General features: G+C 36.2%; 1 protein-coding gene across 4 annotated transcripts in view; it reads left to right on the top strand.

Annotated features, from left to right (window-relative positions):
• Nucleotides 1-7,726, top strand: part of LOC109082837 (glutamic acid-rich protein-like) — an 848,403-nt gene extending 840,677 nt beyond the window's left edge. For 2 of the 4 annotated variants that reach the window (XM_042748616.1, XM_042748614.1), the window contains 4 exons: nt 4,870-4,904; nt 6,638-6,679; nt 6,977-7,315; nt 7,604-7,726. In XM_042748616.1, the coding sequence (XP_042604550.1) occupies nt 6,640-6,679; nt 6,977-7,315; nt 7,604-7,617 (393 nt within the window). In that variant the 5' untranslated portion in view covers nt 4,870-4,904; nt 6,638-6,639 and the 3' untranslated portion in view covers nt 7,618-7,726. Of the gene's footprint in view, nt 1-4,869; nt 4,909-6,637; nt 6,680-6,976; nt 7,316-7,603 lie in introns of all 4 variants that reach the window. The other 2 variants (XM_042748613.1, XM_042748612.1) reach the window with 1 other exon arrangement.
• The last annotated feature ends 9,378 nt before the right edge of the window (nt 7,727-17,104 follow it).

Genomic DNA, 17,104 nt, shown 5'->3' with positions numbered 1-17,104 from the left:
TGTGTTTGTTTTCATGCACGTACGATAGACTTTACTTTTACTTTGCGTGCTTTCATATTTCCAAAGAAATATGTTAAACAGTGGTTCAAAAGAGCAAAACCTATGTTTATTTGTTGAATATGGGACAGTTTAACCAATCTGGGCACGGGGTGGGACTAAGCGTCAGTAATCGTTTCTGTTTGGCTCAGAGGAACGAAATGTATTGGTCTCTTCTGATGAATCAATGTTGTCAAAATGTGATGACGTAATAACGTACACTACGGAGTGTCTGAATATCCAAATGAGAGAATATATCTCTCCGAAGAGAACATATATCTCCGAAACGTGGAGAATGTCCACTATACGGCACTTTTTAAAGCATTCAGATTGGATTAGTGGTTCAAAAGTTATTAAACATTTAAGAACAACAGTAATTTTTAGCCGCGGGCGACTGTCTCGGTGTTTGAGGGTTAAGGAATGGGCAACATGGCAACTGCCCAGGGTGGCATCTTGCATGGGCGACCACAAAAAAATAAATAAAAATAAAATAAATAAATAAAATTGAATTAATAAATAACTAAATGGAATGCTTGATCAGCTTTTTACCACTCATTTGCACAGCACGTCAATATCATGTTTCCGTGTGGGTCAGTTAACCTAGTTAGGACTCGTTTAATTTTACAGCTCAAATAAAATTTTTGTGCATTTTTTTTAAGTTATATCTTTTAAGTTTATTTTAAATCACATTTTTAGGTAAACATTGAAGCATGTAGAAAAATGTACCTGAATCAGCACAACAAATCAAAACAAAACTCTCTGGAATTACTTAATTGCTTCATGATCGACATCTATTGTTAATGTATTACTGCACTTGCAACGTTTGTTTGTTTTTATCAGTTAAGCGATTAGTGGTAATTGTCGCAGATGTTAAACTTTTACTGAACCCAGAACGTTCTTTTAAACTCGGCCTGCACACACATATACAATCTTGCTCTTATACACATATTCATTAAAATTTTCTCAGTGCTCCTGATGGGTGATTGTTTACTTCCATTACCACTGATGGCAATAACAGGCGGTTCCCGACCCGTGTGCCAGGAACCTCCCGCTAACATCACCCGCTTCCCATGACACACTGCGGCCCTGAGCTCATTAAATAAAGTCAGAGAAGTGGTGATCTCACCGCAGAAGCAGCCCGCAGTCTTCTTGTTGCGTTTAAACAAAACAATTAAAAGTAAAAACTTCATACTTTCAGTAGACCTCTCACATCGACTCGGTTCGCAATTCAATATTAGGAGGTTCCAATGACTATAACCCCTTTCTTCAGTACAAACATCTAAGCATGGTTGTTAGTTGTAATTATCCTCAGATGGAACTAAACAAATGACTTTCTTGCCACCTCAAACAAATAGCTAGTAATAAAAACAAGGTTGAAGGGGAAAATTCTCAGATATATCCAAATAGTGCATTTAGCAAGAAAAACTAACAAGGGAAGAAGCTCTCTTTTGGTTTTTCCCAGCAGATTTGGATTGCATATGGGTCAGCGGTCCCGGCGCATGATATTTTTATGTTAGCCAACCTCTGTTAAGTGGCAGAAACTCACCGGCCGTGTGTGTGTACTCGCTATACGGCCACTGTCATTCTCATTTCTTACATCTATCAATTCCTACTTCACTTTATAAATAAGAAATATGTTTTTCTCATCTTTCCATTTCAACTCTTATGTAAGGAATGGAATAACCAGAAATGGAAAGACGGCGAGGCTTAAAAGTCATTTTGGAGCCATTTCCCCACTAACGGGAAAAAATACATCAATAAAACAACAAAGCCTTAAAAACCAATGCAACCAATTTCAGCGCAGAGGATTCGAATTCTGTAAATGTTGGGGCATTTTATATTAATGGGCCGTTAAAAACCAACCCAGCACTTGAGGAAAAAAATCTAACTTCCTAGGAATGAAACATAAGGATAAAACGATACGATGCACACTGGAGGCCTGGGTTTGTAGACGTTTTATAAGGATGTTTGGGGTTTTTCATTAGGGATGTATTGTAAGGAAGGAAATACATGCTAGTTTGTCTTTAGCTTGTCAGTATCATCTCTCAGTCATCATAATCTGGGCTGCACAGAGTATGTTCTGTATGTGACAAACAATCCCATGTTATTTGCTGTTAGACCTGTTAAGTATGTTTTATAAACTATTTTAACATACAGTTAACCTACCATAAAAAAAAAAAAAAAAACTATTTAGATTTTTTAGTTGTTCAGTGTTAATTTGATGTACCTAAGTTAGGTTTGTTTGCCATCCTTTATTCCAATTCTGGCCATTCTGTTGTTTATTTTTTCTTCCTTTGCTTTTGGTTTTCTTTGCTATGCTTTTTCATTTGCTTTGGTTCACATTGTTTTTGTTTATTTTATTTCTCTCTTGTTATTTTTAATGCATTTTTAAATATAATAATTTTTTTTAATATTATAATTTTTTTATTATTATTATTATTTTATTCAATGTTTTATATAGATTTCATTATTATACTAATTATAATATATATATTTTAAAATCCCTTATTTCCATTTTGTCCATTGGGTTGTTTTGTTTTTGTTTAGCTTTGTTTTGCTTTACCTTTGTTTTTGTTTTGTTTTGCCTGTTTTGTTTATTTTATTTCTCTCCCTTGATTTTTTTTGTTTGTTTTTAAATATTCTAATATTGTTATTTTTTATTTTTAAAATATTACACAATTTATTATTATTATTATTATTATTTATGTTTTGGTGTGTATTCAGTTTTGCCATTCAGTTTTGTCTTACTTATTTAAAAAAAAATACTCAGATATTTTCTTGTAAAAATAATGCTTTACTTTACTAGTTACTTGAAAAAAGTAATCTGATAAGGTAACTCGCGCGTTACTTGTAATGCGTTACCCCCAATACTGACAACGTAAATATGCAAAGGTAAAGGTAAATATACAAAAGCATCACCAATCGCTCTAAAATAGGGTGGCCATACGGGCCATTTTTACGGGACGCACCCTTGCTAGGATTTCTATATTGCCTAAAATATCCAAGTTTTTGCTGTTTGCACTGTGCAGATCGATCGTTGTATGACATTCACGAGAGCTATAGAGAGCAGAGCAGACGGAACCTTATGCTTTCGAATCGCTCTCGCAGTACTTTTAATGATTGGTGCACAGCGACGCTTTAAGTTGAACGAACGAACAAACACATGCGCGCATTTGCATCACTTTGATCGTTCTCTGTAGATCCCAGCCTCTCACGCGCCAAGATTGGTCGATTCTATACAATACCTGCATGCTATTGGTCAAACTACTTTGGATGTTTTAGGCAATATAAAAATCCTGGCCAGGACGTGTCCCGTATGAACGGCACATATGGCCACCCTACCAATGCAGGATTCAGTGCAAATGTTTGCATTAAAACCAAATACTGATTTAATTTGGATAGAACAGCAGGGTCACAAAAGGGGAGAGTTTGTTTTTCCCCCTAGTTAAGCACTTGAAAGCCGGTCCATTCCCACCAATAGGCTTTGCAATCAGAAAACTGTCTGTCGGCCGTCCAAACAGAACCGCCTCTCAGCTCCATTAATCTGGCAAAATCCATCAGAGAGTGTTCATCAGGACCCAAGCGAGCCGTCTGTCAGCATGCCTGTCTTAAAGAGACAAGCGCTGTTTGGGCCTGACAAACAAAAGACGTTATTTTGACAAATTGCCCACAGATTAGGGACCTCTTTGAAAGCGGGAGCCCCTAGAGGTGAGCCGGGAGCGAAACTGCTCCAGGTGTTTGTTTGTTTGTTTAACTCGGGCTGAATGTGGGGCAGGGCTGGAGTGATGAAGCGACTGACAGAGCGAGGGACCCCGGCTCTGTAGGGGACATGTAAAGATCAACGGCAGCCATGTTTGTCACTCGGCATCAAAGAAAGGCTCCCAAAACAACTTAAGTCAACACTCGAATGAAAAATGTTCCATATGTAAAGCCTTACCTTGCTTTGATTCAAAGTCAGCATGGATTGATGCTTTTATACGTGATTTTTTTGAGTTTGAGTGTGTGCGCGCTAACAAAATACAGCACAAGTTACAGAAATAAGTCTTGTTTCAGAGACTGTTTTGCTATTGAAGGCCAGTAAAACATTTGCTTACTTGCAATAATCTGTCAATTATTTTCTTTTCATGGAAACTGGCGGAATTAGTCAAATATATTAATTTAGGCTTAATTTGTAAATCAATTAGCTTGAATCTAATTCCTAAATTTTTCATTTAGGTAATGTTTTATTATTTCATTCTATTCTATTCTATTCTATTCTATTCTATTCTATTCTATTCTATTCTTAAACAGATTAAGTTAGGAATATTTTGTAACCCTGTTATTTATTCTGGCATTTCTTTATTATATTTTTTATTTAATAAGATGTAATTATATTATATCATGTTATATTATATTATATCGCTTATAGTTTATATAGTATAGTATATAATATAGTTTTTATAGAATTGTTTTTTTATGGAAATGGGTTGAATTTATAAACATTTTAACATAGTATTTTTGTTCATTTTTATTGTTATAGATCATATTTTTAACATAGACAGAGAAAGAATTCAAAATATATTAATTTAGGACTAATTTATAACATTTTTATTTTTATTACGTTTATTTTAATAAATGAATTATAATATATTGTATTAAATTATAATACATTTCATTACATTATACAGTTGTATTAAACAGATTAATTTAGGACTCATTTGTAACCCTGTTACTTTTTCTGGCATTTTTTATTACATTTTTGTTATTTAAGAATTTTTATCATACACATTTTTATCATATATAAATTATTAGACTATTAATTAACTAGTGTGTGTGTGTTCTTGTGTTTTTCAGTCAGTAACATCACAGGCACCATGGGGGACCCCAAGGTCGGTAAGAAATGATTTTTAGCAATTTATTCAGCTCACATTCAGCCCAACTGAACACAGCTGAGTTTTAACTAATTTAGCAGAACGTAAACACCAAAGGAACAGGAACAATGCACAGAGTGTGACAGAGAGAGTGTGTGTGATCTCGCATCCAACAGATGGACGTGTGTAAATGAGGCAGTGACTGATGAGATGTAGAGCTGCTGACGAGAGGTTTAATGAGGCTTGGAATTGAGGGGGGTGGGAGGGGGGGTACAGAGAATAGAGAAGAAGAAAAAAAGATAGACAGATAAACGGAGGAAGAGTGGCGGACAGAGGGCAAAAACATCTCACTTAGAATTACATTTGTGCTCTTTATTCACAGAATTAATCAGCTTGAGAATTTTCTCTTTCAAAAACACGCACACACAACCTAGTGTGTCTGCTTGCCTACTGCATATTTAGGCAGCTGCCCTTTAAAGCTCTTTTGCAGTAAAAAAAATAAAAATTCCTGGAAGCTGTTTGTTTCCAATGACAGCTGGAGATTTGAAGTGATTTGATGTGACTTTTGGCGTGTCTCTACAAACTTCAGCATTTAAAAAGTGATTATAAATGGAAGTAAAATAATATATATATTATATATATATATATATATATATATATATATATATTATATATATATATATATGATATATATATATATATATACTATAATTTAAATAATATAATAATGTCCTGTAGTAGGAACATCCAATACAGCCTGCACTCAGGGACCTGAATCCATCAACATATAAAATACTGTGCATTTAATCATGCCCCGAAACCTCAATGATTAATTATTAAAAATAAAAATAAAAAAAGCATTTTTTTTTTAAATATTATTTTTATAATTAATTGGTCAGGTTGGGGGCAAAGTTTAATGCACTAATTTTCTTTATCTTGTTATTGTTGTTATTTTTTTCTTTTTTTTTTTTTACTATTAATTGTTCAGGTCATGGGCATGATTAAATGTTCTTTGTATATTTTACAATAATTTATTTGCTCTAAATTATCGTTTTAAATTGACAGTTGCCCACGGTTTAGAAAAACCTTTGCGTTAGGAGTGTTTATGATGCCTAGAAATGCTTCCTACTTCATCACACTAGATTTTGGAATGGAGCCACTCTCTCTCTCTCTCTCTCTCTCCTCTTCAATTCAAGGAGCTTCATTACCATAATGTCCTCTCCTAGCTGCCCCTTTCTCTCTCTTATTGACGCTTGTTGTTTAATGGCTCTGAGTGGGCAGTGCATTTTAAGCTCTGATTAATGAAGCAGTAATGATAGGCTAACACCTAAATGTAGCAGGTAATTAAGCATTAATGAGCTGTGTGAAAGCATTCAGACACACAGAGACTCCACCACACGTAACAACACATCACCGCCGAGGGCTTTAATTGCTCAAAGCTTGCTCCTTCATTGCTCAGGAGGCTTAATTGAGATCTCACTGGTGGTTCATTCATGAAACTTGTCTCAGATGTTTCTCCTAAAATTGCGTTGGGCAAAAAGAATATGAGAAACAGGACCATCGTCCATGTAGAGTAAAAGTGCAGTCAAATTAGTGGAATTTTGGCCAAAACAAAAGGTCTGTTGTCTTTTGTCACCAGTGTAGCAATGTATTCCAAAAGCGGAAAATTTGTGCAACCAAATCTGCAGGGGAGATCTTTCACCATAACACGAAAAACATATTGAATGTTTTTGACTTTGGTTTTGTTTCAGGTATGGCTTCCAGTATTGAATCAGTGGACACCATTCTACTGGGTAAGAATGTAATCATATTCAAAAGATGATATATTCATCTACAACTCTTTACAAGGCCACACTTATGTGATGGAGGATGAAATATTCCACAAATCAGCTTTATAGTAAATTCAGCCTCACATTTTACTCACAGCCATGCCGACTTTCCACCACCCAATCAATTTCTGATTAATAAAATCAATTGGTCTTCATGTCCTGCCCTCTCTAAAGTGGACGCTGTTTTGTGTGGACTTCATGATTATTATCAACTTGATTACATTTGTTTCTGGTCTTCTTGTGGTTGTTCCCTCACCCCAGGAGTCTCTGTAATAGCAACTGCTGTGATGATACTGCTAATTATAATAGTGGTGCTCCGCTTCATGGCCCATCAGAAAGGTACATATTACACCCATGAGGAGGCTTTAGCATTTAAGGGAGACCCTGAGGTGCAAGACTTCACCGAAGATTCAGAAGCTCTGGAAGATCTGGAAGAGCCAGAAGATCTGGAAGAGCCAGAAGATCAAGAAGATCCAGAAGATCCGGAAGAGCCAGAAGATCAAGAAGATCCAGAAGATACGGAAGAGCCAGAAGATCAAGAAGATCCAGCAGATCCAGAAGATCCGAAAGATCCGGAAGACCCGGAAGATCCTGAAGAAGGTAAGAGGCTGCTTAACTTCCATTATTTTCCCACTCTTGCTTGGACTGAACACTGCCTGCAAAAAAAAAAAAAAAAACAACATATTAATAACTTTTTGTCAATGACAGCAGTCATATTTCTCATAATAGTGTCGAAAATCTGTTTTGCAGAGGAGCCTTAGTATCTTCAGGCGGGAAGCCTTTTGGGACGTTTCCTGTGTGAAATGTATCAATGTGAGCGACAGAAGGATCTGTTGTGGTTCTTCTTCTTCCTTTTTGCTCTCCAATTACATATGCCTTTTCCAACAGATGTCCATTTCTGACGACTTCACACTCAACCACTCCAAAACTCACTCAGATTTCCATGTAGAGAAGCACTTGTGTGCTAATTATTTTAATTTGTGTGTTAAAGTAAACTTTTAGCCTTATGAATTAACACATTAATGTCTCCATGTAGAATCTTTTATATTGACATACCATGAAGTTCTTTGCAAATATTAAGTGTGTTTTTCATAAATTAGTTAATTTACACTAACTTTAGTGACTGGTTGACATGTATCTCTTTGTAGACTCTCCTTTGCAGAGATTAAGACACCAGAATTGGCAGCCTGAATCAAATACCTCCACTTGACTCATTATGCAGGCGGCTGTCAATAGCTACTCTGAAGGTTGTCATAATGTATGCCAGTTGTTTTGGAATATATGTAGTAACTCAAAAAAATATTCACAGGTGGAAGAAGAGTGAGAGAGCCTTCGGCAACTGTCCATATTTCACTCAAATTCCAATTCCTCATTCCAATTCCTCTCTTTTCCTGTGGAACGTTAGACGTTCAACAGAATTTTCATTGTGCTTGGTTCCATTTAAAATGTATATAAAGTTCCAAAAATGGCAATAAAAACAATATGAGAGAGATTAAATAAGAACATAAATATACAAATCATATTATGCAGTAAATCAGCATATTACAATGATGATTGACACTAAAGACTGGAGTAATGGCTGATGAAAATTCAGCTTTGCCATCACAGGAATAAATTACATTTTAAAATATATTCCAATCCAAAACAGACATTTAAAATTTGAATAATAATTCTGATTAAGCAATACAGCCTTTGTGAGCATAAGAGACTTCCTAAAAGAAAAAGAAAAAAACATCATACCAACCTCAAACTTTTAAACTGTGAGTTTTCTTTTCTTGCTTCTCAGATTTAGCTTTTTTATTATCTTTGTGTTTTGTTTGTTTATCTATTTAAGCTTTATTTTAGGCTACAGTATGTTTTGCTTCAGTTATGAATAAAATGAGTGATTCAGCAAATGATTGATTTAAATTAATTCTCAAACATTTTGCATGTGAACAGAACAGAAGTAAATGCATATTAACATTCACAATATTTATTGTAGAAATCCTTGTCAGATCTTGCTGCTGACACCAATGAAGTTAAAATAAAGCTAAAAATGGAGACTGTGCTATCTTTTATTTGTCATATAGTTGTGTGTGATTGTACACAGAGCACTCATTTTATAGACTCTCAAAATCTAAAAGTTTCTGGGTATTGAAAAGAAGAATCCAAGGAAATAAAGCTAAGACTTAATTCATTTTAAATCTAGCTTGATATTTATACAATCTTGAACCACATAGCTGAGGCTGCGATATTTGTTTGCTGACCTGAATGTCATACGGATACAGTAATATTCTGCTAGAGCTCTAAAAATACATGTTTAAGAGACACCGCTAATGCTAATGTAAACAGTGCACGACGGTCCACGCAGGAAACAAAAGGCAAACAAACAAAGAGTTTCAAAAATAGCCGACTACGCAAATCAAAAGCCACATCTCAGTACCGCCACAGAATCCGAGAAACAAACCAAACATCCCGAAAACACAGCTCTTACATTGTCTACAGCAATTTGTGGAAACTGGTACATCTCGCTATACGACGGAAGCCAGTGACCTGATTAGGGCTGGATGAAAACAGTTTCTAATTAGCAGTGAACAGCGTCACCCCCTCGGAGAGTTGAGCTGAAATAAAGTGTCAACAACAGCAGGAAACTTTCAAAGAAAAACTCCAATATAGCATATGCGCTAGGGGAATTAACCTGTAGCCAAGCTTGCAACTATTATACGACCATGCAAAATACAATTTAGCATGGAGAAGCTCAAACAAAGATTGAATGGGCAAATACATCAAACTAAATGGGTTATTTCTGAGCTCTTTACTCTATACTGAGGCTCTCCAGAGATGCTACGACATACAGCGTTCAGACCACCACTAAATCCAACACCAAAAACAGCGTCTAATCAAGCCAACTCATGTTTGATCTGGTTGAGGTGATGTGATGCCTCAAAAACATGTCAGAAATGTAATAGCTTCGCAAGATGTGAAAATTAACTTTTCCGAGGCGTTAGCTACCGATTTGTTTATTTGTATTAAGTAGGTTAATGACATCCCCAAAAAGTAATTTCCGCCAATTTTCTGCTGCAGACACACAGCAAACGAACCCAAATGAGGCTTTTTTTCTCTCCCTGAGAAGACGACACAAGAGGGCCAGTTTGATCCAGCTCTATTTGGACGTAGATCACCCTCAAAAGCATCAATTCGCATTGATTTCTCATCTCGGTGGAATAATTTACAGGGAATAAAAACGACAGATATGACAGAGCGACTTTCAGTCCTCTTTAGAGAGGTCGACTTTTGTCAGGGGAGTCTGAACCAAAGCCATCATCTCTCAAATATCTGTAGCGGGATAAGACTGGGAGACGCATAATGTCGCACATCAATAGCTGTGCAGGGAACAAAAGAAGTCTACTTATTTTGCTGCCTTCAAGTAATTTGCCGTAAGATTAAAGGAATAGTTCACATAAATAAGAAAACTGTGTCATTCACACCTTATGTTCTTTTTTTCAACTGGATGCAGAAGAAAATGTTTATTGCGCATTATTTGCGCTTTTCCCCATTGGCTGTTCATAGTTTACTTTTTTGCCAAGGTCCAAACTGGCCAAAAACACTTGTGTGTGTGCACTAGGATGGGATAAATGCAGAGCAAAAATTCCAAGTATGGGACACCATACTTGGCTACTCGTCACTTCACTTCATGACTTTGTTGTATAGCATCCCTTATGAAAAGTAACCTTGGTTTTACTACAAATAAATAAAACATGTTTAATATAGTTTAACCATAGTAACTTCAAATTAACCTTGTTTATGCTATTTGTAGTAAAACTGTGGTTATAGAAATGGTAATCAATACGTCAAAAACAAACTTGGTTTCATTTCTACACTTACTATAATAAAGCCATGGTAAATTTTCATAAGAGATTTGTTTGTGTACTAGGTGTTGTTTGGCTAGAGTAGCATGATGAATTCCCTAATTAGCATCTGCAAATATGTTTAAATCTTCATTTTACTCCGGGAAGAAGTTAGTTTATTCATCAGAACATCTGAATGTTCGGGCTGTTGATAAGGGTAAAGGTTTTTAGCCTTAAATAATGTGTTAATGTGATTTAGCAAAGCAGCTTAGCATGGATTTGAGTCTTTTCTATTTTCATGATGCCAGAGTTGCGTGTGCGTGTGTGTGTTCATAAGTCCAGAGGGCAGTTGTGAGTGGCATGAATTTAATCCAATTTCTCCATCTCCAGCGCACTGGAGCCAGGCGTAACTCACCCCAAAACGATCTCTTCCTGTCATGGGATTTTAAGCTAACGAGAGATTAGGACAGGTTGGGCGTGAGTAAAAATGTGGTAATCCCATCATTGTTTCATCATTTGATCAATTGCCATTGGTATTCCCATGTTCTAGAATTCGCGCCGTCCTCAGTCCCACTCCAGGGTCAAGGGGGCCACATATCCTCTTCTAAATGGGATAGCCAGAATTAGCGATAAAGCATTAGCCACCATGGAAACTTCTTAGCTGCTTTGTGAAAATGATGTTATTTCCAGCCTTTTTTAAACACTCTCCAACTACACAATGTGTACTTTTTTTTGTATTAGTTGTGTTGAAATTTAAAGGTGCGTTGTCTAAGATTTATTGTCATAGTCTTGAAATGATTAATTGGTTGCAACTTTTGGATTTATTTCATCAATTTTTTTATATAAATGTTAAATATGAATATAAAATGATTTATGTTAATTTTATTGACTGAGGTATAATGCAAAAATGTCTTTAACGGCTCAAGTCTTCTGGGACTGTTGTCTTTACAAAAGCCGACTTCCTACACTTAACATAAGGTGAAAAAAAGAGACAAGGAAAGAGTTCTGTTTCATATTTTTGGCTCCCCTAAGGGTTTGAAGAAGTGGGCTAGAGGAGAGCCGCTCAGCATTACGTCAGCTGGAAACAATAAACCAAACAGAGTCATCCATCATGAGTGTTTGATTCCGCTGACAGCACGTCAAATCCCATTGATCTCCAGGAGAACCTTCAGGATCGCTGACGGGACTCTGGCGGCGCTCTGATGTGACAGAAATTCAGGTTTACCTCTTTCTTGCAAACTTTTTATGACGTGACCCAAAAAAAAAGCCTTATAAAAACTAACGGTGATGATATCAGCAAGCAAGTTTTTCTATTTAGTGTTCATCTAACCAGTTCATCTTCCTGACTCAGTGATTCAGTGTTGTCAGTGGATGATGAATTAAACCGAACACATGACATCATAAAATGGGCCATTTATGGACCGTTTATACGATTTCTATGATGCTTTTTGCAATAGCTCACCTAAAAATGAAAATTTGCTGAAAATGTACTCACCCTCAGGCCATCCAAGATGTAGAAGAGTTTGTTTCTTCATCAGAACAGATTTGGAGAAATTTTAACTTTTTTGTTTCAAAGAAGACATGTTCATACAGGTTTTGAAAGAGATTATGGTGACAGAATGCACACTGTTGGATGAAAAACAAATAAATAAATAAACAATAGACTCCTTTGTTACAATAAAGATTTGTTTAGTTTATATATATATATATATATATATGTACTCCCAAGTACATGGCTTGCCGAAAAAAAAAAGAAAAGAAAAACGTGATTTCCCCCATGTGCAGTGCTTTTTTGTTGCAGAATTTTTTTTCTTTTTCTTTTTCTTTTTTTGCTTTCGATCCCTTTATGGGATTTTCAAAATGTCATTTGAAATGGAAAGGTGGTGTGCAGTTTGAAAGAACAACAGTTGAGTTGCTGTTTTTCTCTCGGTCTTTTGAGGACACTGCATATACCTTTACAATGCAAAAATAAACCACGCCATTAAGGTTAAAACTCTCTAGGGTTTTGAAGGTTTTTTTATTTTTATTTTATTTTTATCACTACTGCTTAAAACTGCCACCCTGTATGTGGCAGAATACAAAAAAAAGTCTTTCTTTTCCATCTTGGAAATCACAGTTATTGAAAAGATAGGAAATTTGAATGTGCGTGTCAGTGTAATGACTATGGACTCTGCACTTGTTCTACAGTTATAGGTCATCAAGTTACATATGCCTTTACAGTTCGGTTCCAGCTCAGGTTTCTGTATTTTATTTTGTAAACTTTTTGTATATAATTATCAAAAGCAGAATTCCTAGTGTGTGGCAATTCACAAACTTAAAGTCTGGTGTGACCTCACCTTTAATGTCTTAAAAAGTCCATCTATTAAGATTGTGGTGTGAATAGATTCTTAGTAAACGAGTCTTACCTCGAGTTGCACAGGTTTCTGTATGAATGATGTTGAATCACAGTGATCTAATTGAGATATAATCACCTAAAGAGTCCCAGACATTTTTATATCTGCTCTGGAGTCATTAACGGCTGAGATTTGTAACACCTGCTTAGGAAAAGTGTTGTGTCAAGAAAAGAAGGTTAAAGCCAAGAGTTCTTTATTTCTCTGTGAGAAGATGTCTGCACACACACATGCTCACTAACACACACCCTCGAGGCCCTGCCTATTATCTGTCCGATGTGTAAAATGTTCCTCAGAGCGATCGATGAAGATCAGGGCCAAGGAATTGATAACCTTATAAAGCCTGTAATGACTTTCCTTCCTCAGCAACGAGCAATAAAGTTTTTGTTATGGATCTCTCCGTTCACTCTGCAAGTCTCGGACAGTGAGGGATGTTAGAAATTAAAACTCACAGACTGTGATTGTTTCACCGACTGCGGATGCACAGATACAGTGGACGGAAAGTTCACTTCGCTGCTGAACTGAATTTCAAGGTTAACCTGAGCTCCAGTGTTGAAAAACGCTTACATCTTTTCATTAGCAGTAAAACAGTAAGTCAAGGTCAGTTTGATTGGTTTCTCATTTGAAGTATGTTATTTGAATGCAATCTTGACCAACAATTTGAGAGTTTTTTATCTTTTCCTATTCATTTAGGAACTGCGTTTGAGTTCCCAAGATAACTGGAAAAGATCAGAATACGAGGAAAGAATGGGATTGGAAAACGTCACCACATGAAAAGATTTAGACTTAAAAATCACAGTGGGATACACTTTATTTACCATAATCTGACATATGACAATGGGATAATTAAAAGAAAAAAATTGTAATTGGACTTGCTAAGGTGTAAAAAGTTATCATTTTGATAAAAGATTACAAAATAATTATTTGGAATAATGCACAACATGCAACTGTTCAAAATAATACCAAGTGCATGCATTAAGAAAGTAAATATGGTCGGTTTTGATTTCATATTGACTACATATTCATTATCTTTGAATTAAGTAAGAAAGACCTCAAGCTTTCGGACTTTAATCTACCACTAAAAATCTGTGCAGCTTTCATGCTCTCAGTTTCTCTCTTTTGTAGTCCTGCTCTAGATGGGAACATCGCGGAATCAATGCTAAATCCCACTGACAAATTTATATTGATAAAACATAATGAAATAGAGAGTGAACCAAGAAAAAGCCAGTTAACGGATTTGATGTCAGTTGTCGGTCGGGCGCGGTTGTAGTCAGCATGTAATTGGCACTGTAGTGAATGAATGTTGGAGTCTGGGAGCTGTTTTTGCATTGTCCTTTGTGGAGGTTATGAGACTTGGGGCAAATGAGCTGACGTTCTTCATTCTGGGGTCTAATAAATGCAGCGAGACCTGTCAGTCAATCTGGACAAGAAATATCACAGATCTCTTTAATATAGTTCCTCTGAGAAATTAGATTATGTAGAGGTCAAATGGAGACTTTTGGTGACTTCAGTCTTCTCAGATTTGTCTTGAGAAATTACCCCAGTCTCCAGAACACCAGAAGGGACCAAAAACATTCCAACATTCAGAACTATACTGAACTATGGGCCAGTATTATGTTAGAGACTTGGGAACTTTTGACTTGGACTAGTGAGCAAAAATACCTAATAATCAGAACAACCATCAATTAGCCAATTAGCATTCTGACAAGTTTTGCACTGGCAAGTAACACTCACACTGTCCTGGTGAAACTTTTGAGATAAAGGTGATACCTAATGTACACTTCCATCAGTTTGGGGTCAGTAAGATTTTTTTTTATTTTAATTTTTTTAATGAAATTAATACTTTTATTTTGCAAAGATGCATTAAATTTGATCAAAAGTGACAGTAAAAATACTGGTTGCACTTTATTTTACAATACGCGTACTTGTACTTACAGTGTACCTAAGAAAGTTCTGGTAATACAAGGTTACTACATGGGGTAGGGCTAGGTTTAGGGGTAGGTTCAGGGTTAGTACCTAGTTTTTACATAGTTATTGTAATTACTATAACAAGTACATAGTATGTACATGAGGAACAGGACTGTATATGAAGTGCTACCAAATTATTTATAATGTTACAGAAGATTTCTATTTTAAATAAATGTTATTCTTTTGAACTTTCTATTCATCAGAGAATCCTGATCAAGTGACACTGAAGACTGGAGTAATGACGCTTCAGGCAGAAACACATTTTGATAAAAGTTATTTTAAAGTGTAAGAATATTGGTGAACATAAGAGATTTTCTCAAAAAAAAAAATAAAATCTTACCAAGCCCAACTTTTAAATGGTAGTGTACGTGAAACATTGTTGGGGAATTCGTTCAATTTTGAAGGAACAACATCTGAGCAATAAAATTTCATCTAGACTCAGATATTGGGAAATAGTAGCAGAAAAATTCTCAATCAGACAGTTTTCTTTAGACAGTTCCTGAAGGAATTACCTTATTACTGGGATGTTCATGTGCCCAATAACCAATAACTTCCCTCATGGAAATCACGGCTCTTTCACGTTAGGCTGAAATTTATTTAGTCTCTCCAAATATGTCTGAATCCATCCCAGTCAGAAATGAGCCATACATGACATAAATGAGAAGTGACGGACTTCTTTTTGAGACAGTCTGTAGCGAGCACATGCTTTTCTGATAGAGCAAATCCATTTCAATTCTATTGAAAGTATCAAAAGAATATATATGTGTTAATTTCATACTCCACTCGAGAGCTCAAAGTAATCTGGGCTTAGCGAGTCCCTCTCATGAGAAGCACGAGAGGGAGGTGAAGAGGATAGAAACTGTTCAAACAAAGTGAAGTGGATGAGACATTAAATTAGAAATGTTCTGTTTGGAGGCCTGGCAGATTCCAGCTGACGTGAGTGTGCAAAGGGCTTTACATAATCATGAAACAAAAGGTGAAAGACTGGCACAGTTTTAGCTAGTTGTTTCACTCCGGAATCCGAGTTGGCTGCTGTAATGAAGACGTCCTCCGTGACATTGTATGGCCACAGCATTGCTAAAAGAGAAGAGGTTGAGCGGCCACTACTTGAAAACCCATTTCAGCTTTGATATGTTACGGCCGTATGAGGTTTTGTAGGATAAGCAGTTCCTTTCGCAAATTGCACAACAGAGAGAGAAAGTACTTCCAGAGGACTTTGTTCAGTGAAGCGTAGCCGCTAGGGCACTAGGTTATGAAGTTTAATATTTTTGGCAGCCGTTCAAAGAGAATAACACAAGAGAAGACGGATGCTAGTCCGCTACTGCCAGGCACAGACACAATCCTCAGTACTCTTCTGAATGTCACAGTGAATGAGTGTGTGCCATGCAATGGACAAAGTGTGGTGTTTTTGTCCCTGTGTGAGCATTAGTTACTATGAAGTGGTCAACGTTTGGCTGTTTAGCATGGCCCAGTTAGCATGTTAGCTGCTGAAAAAAAAACTGAAACCAGTCTAAGTTGGTTGGCTGGTTTTAGTTGATCTTTCAGCCTGGTCATACCTGGTTTAGTAGGCTGGCTTTAGAGTGGTTTTGACCACTTTTTTAGCTAGTCAGGCTGGGAGACCAGCTGACTAACCAACTAAAACAGCTGAATATCAGCTTTGTCAGGTGAGGTCATGTCCAGCTTAAACCAGCTAAGACCAGCCAACCAGTATAGGCCGGTTTTAGCATTTTTGATTGTTTGTTTGTTTTCCAGCAGTTTTATACTAAGTTTTATGTAGTACGTCTTCTTAAGCAGTAGTTTTAAAAAATCCTTACAGAATTTTTATTTATTTATTTATTTTTATTTTTAGTATATGTGAATGTATAACATCTTGTGTAATTTTCATGTATTGCACTTTTTTTATTTTATTTTGTCTGGTTTTATTTTATACAACTCGTATGTAACTGGCAAAAAATGTACAACACAGCTTTTACCATGAAAATAGCCTTTTCTATTATAGCGATTTTCTATTACCTTAATACAGGGTTATTCAAATCTTGCCCTGGAGGGCCAATGCGGTGCAGAGTTTGGCTCCAACCCTAGTCAAACACACCTGAGCATGCTAATCAATGTTTTTGGGATCATTGGAAAATCACAGGCAGGTGACTTTGTTCAGGGTTGGGTTAGGATTCTGGATCTGATTGGCAATGCAGGGCAAGATTTGA

This window comes from Cyprinus carpio, chromosome B22 (genome assembly GCF_018340385.1).
Source record: "Cyprinus carpio isolate SPL01 chromosome B22, ASM1834038v1, whole genome shotgun sequence".
NCBI lineage: Eukaryota > Metazoa > Chordata > Actinopteri > Cypriniformes > Cyprinidae > Cyprinus > Cyprinus carpio.
The sequence above is the reverse complement of the archived record's forward strand: the minus strand, read 5'-3'. Positions and strand labels throughout refer to the sequence as shown.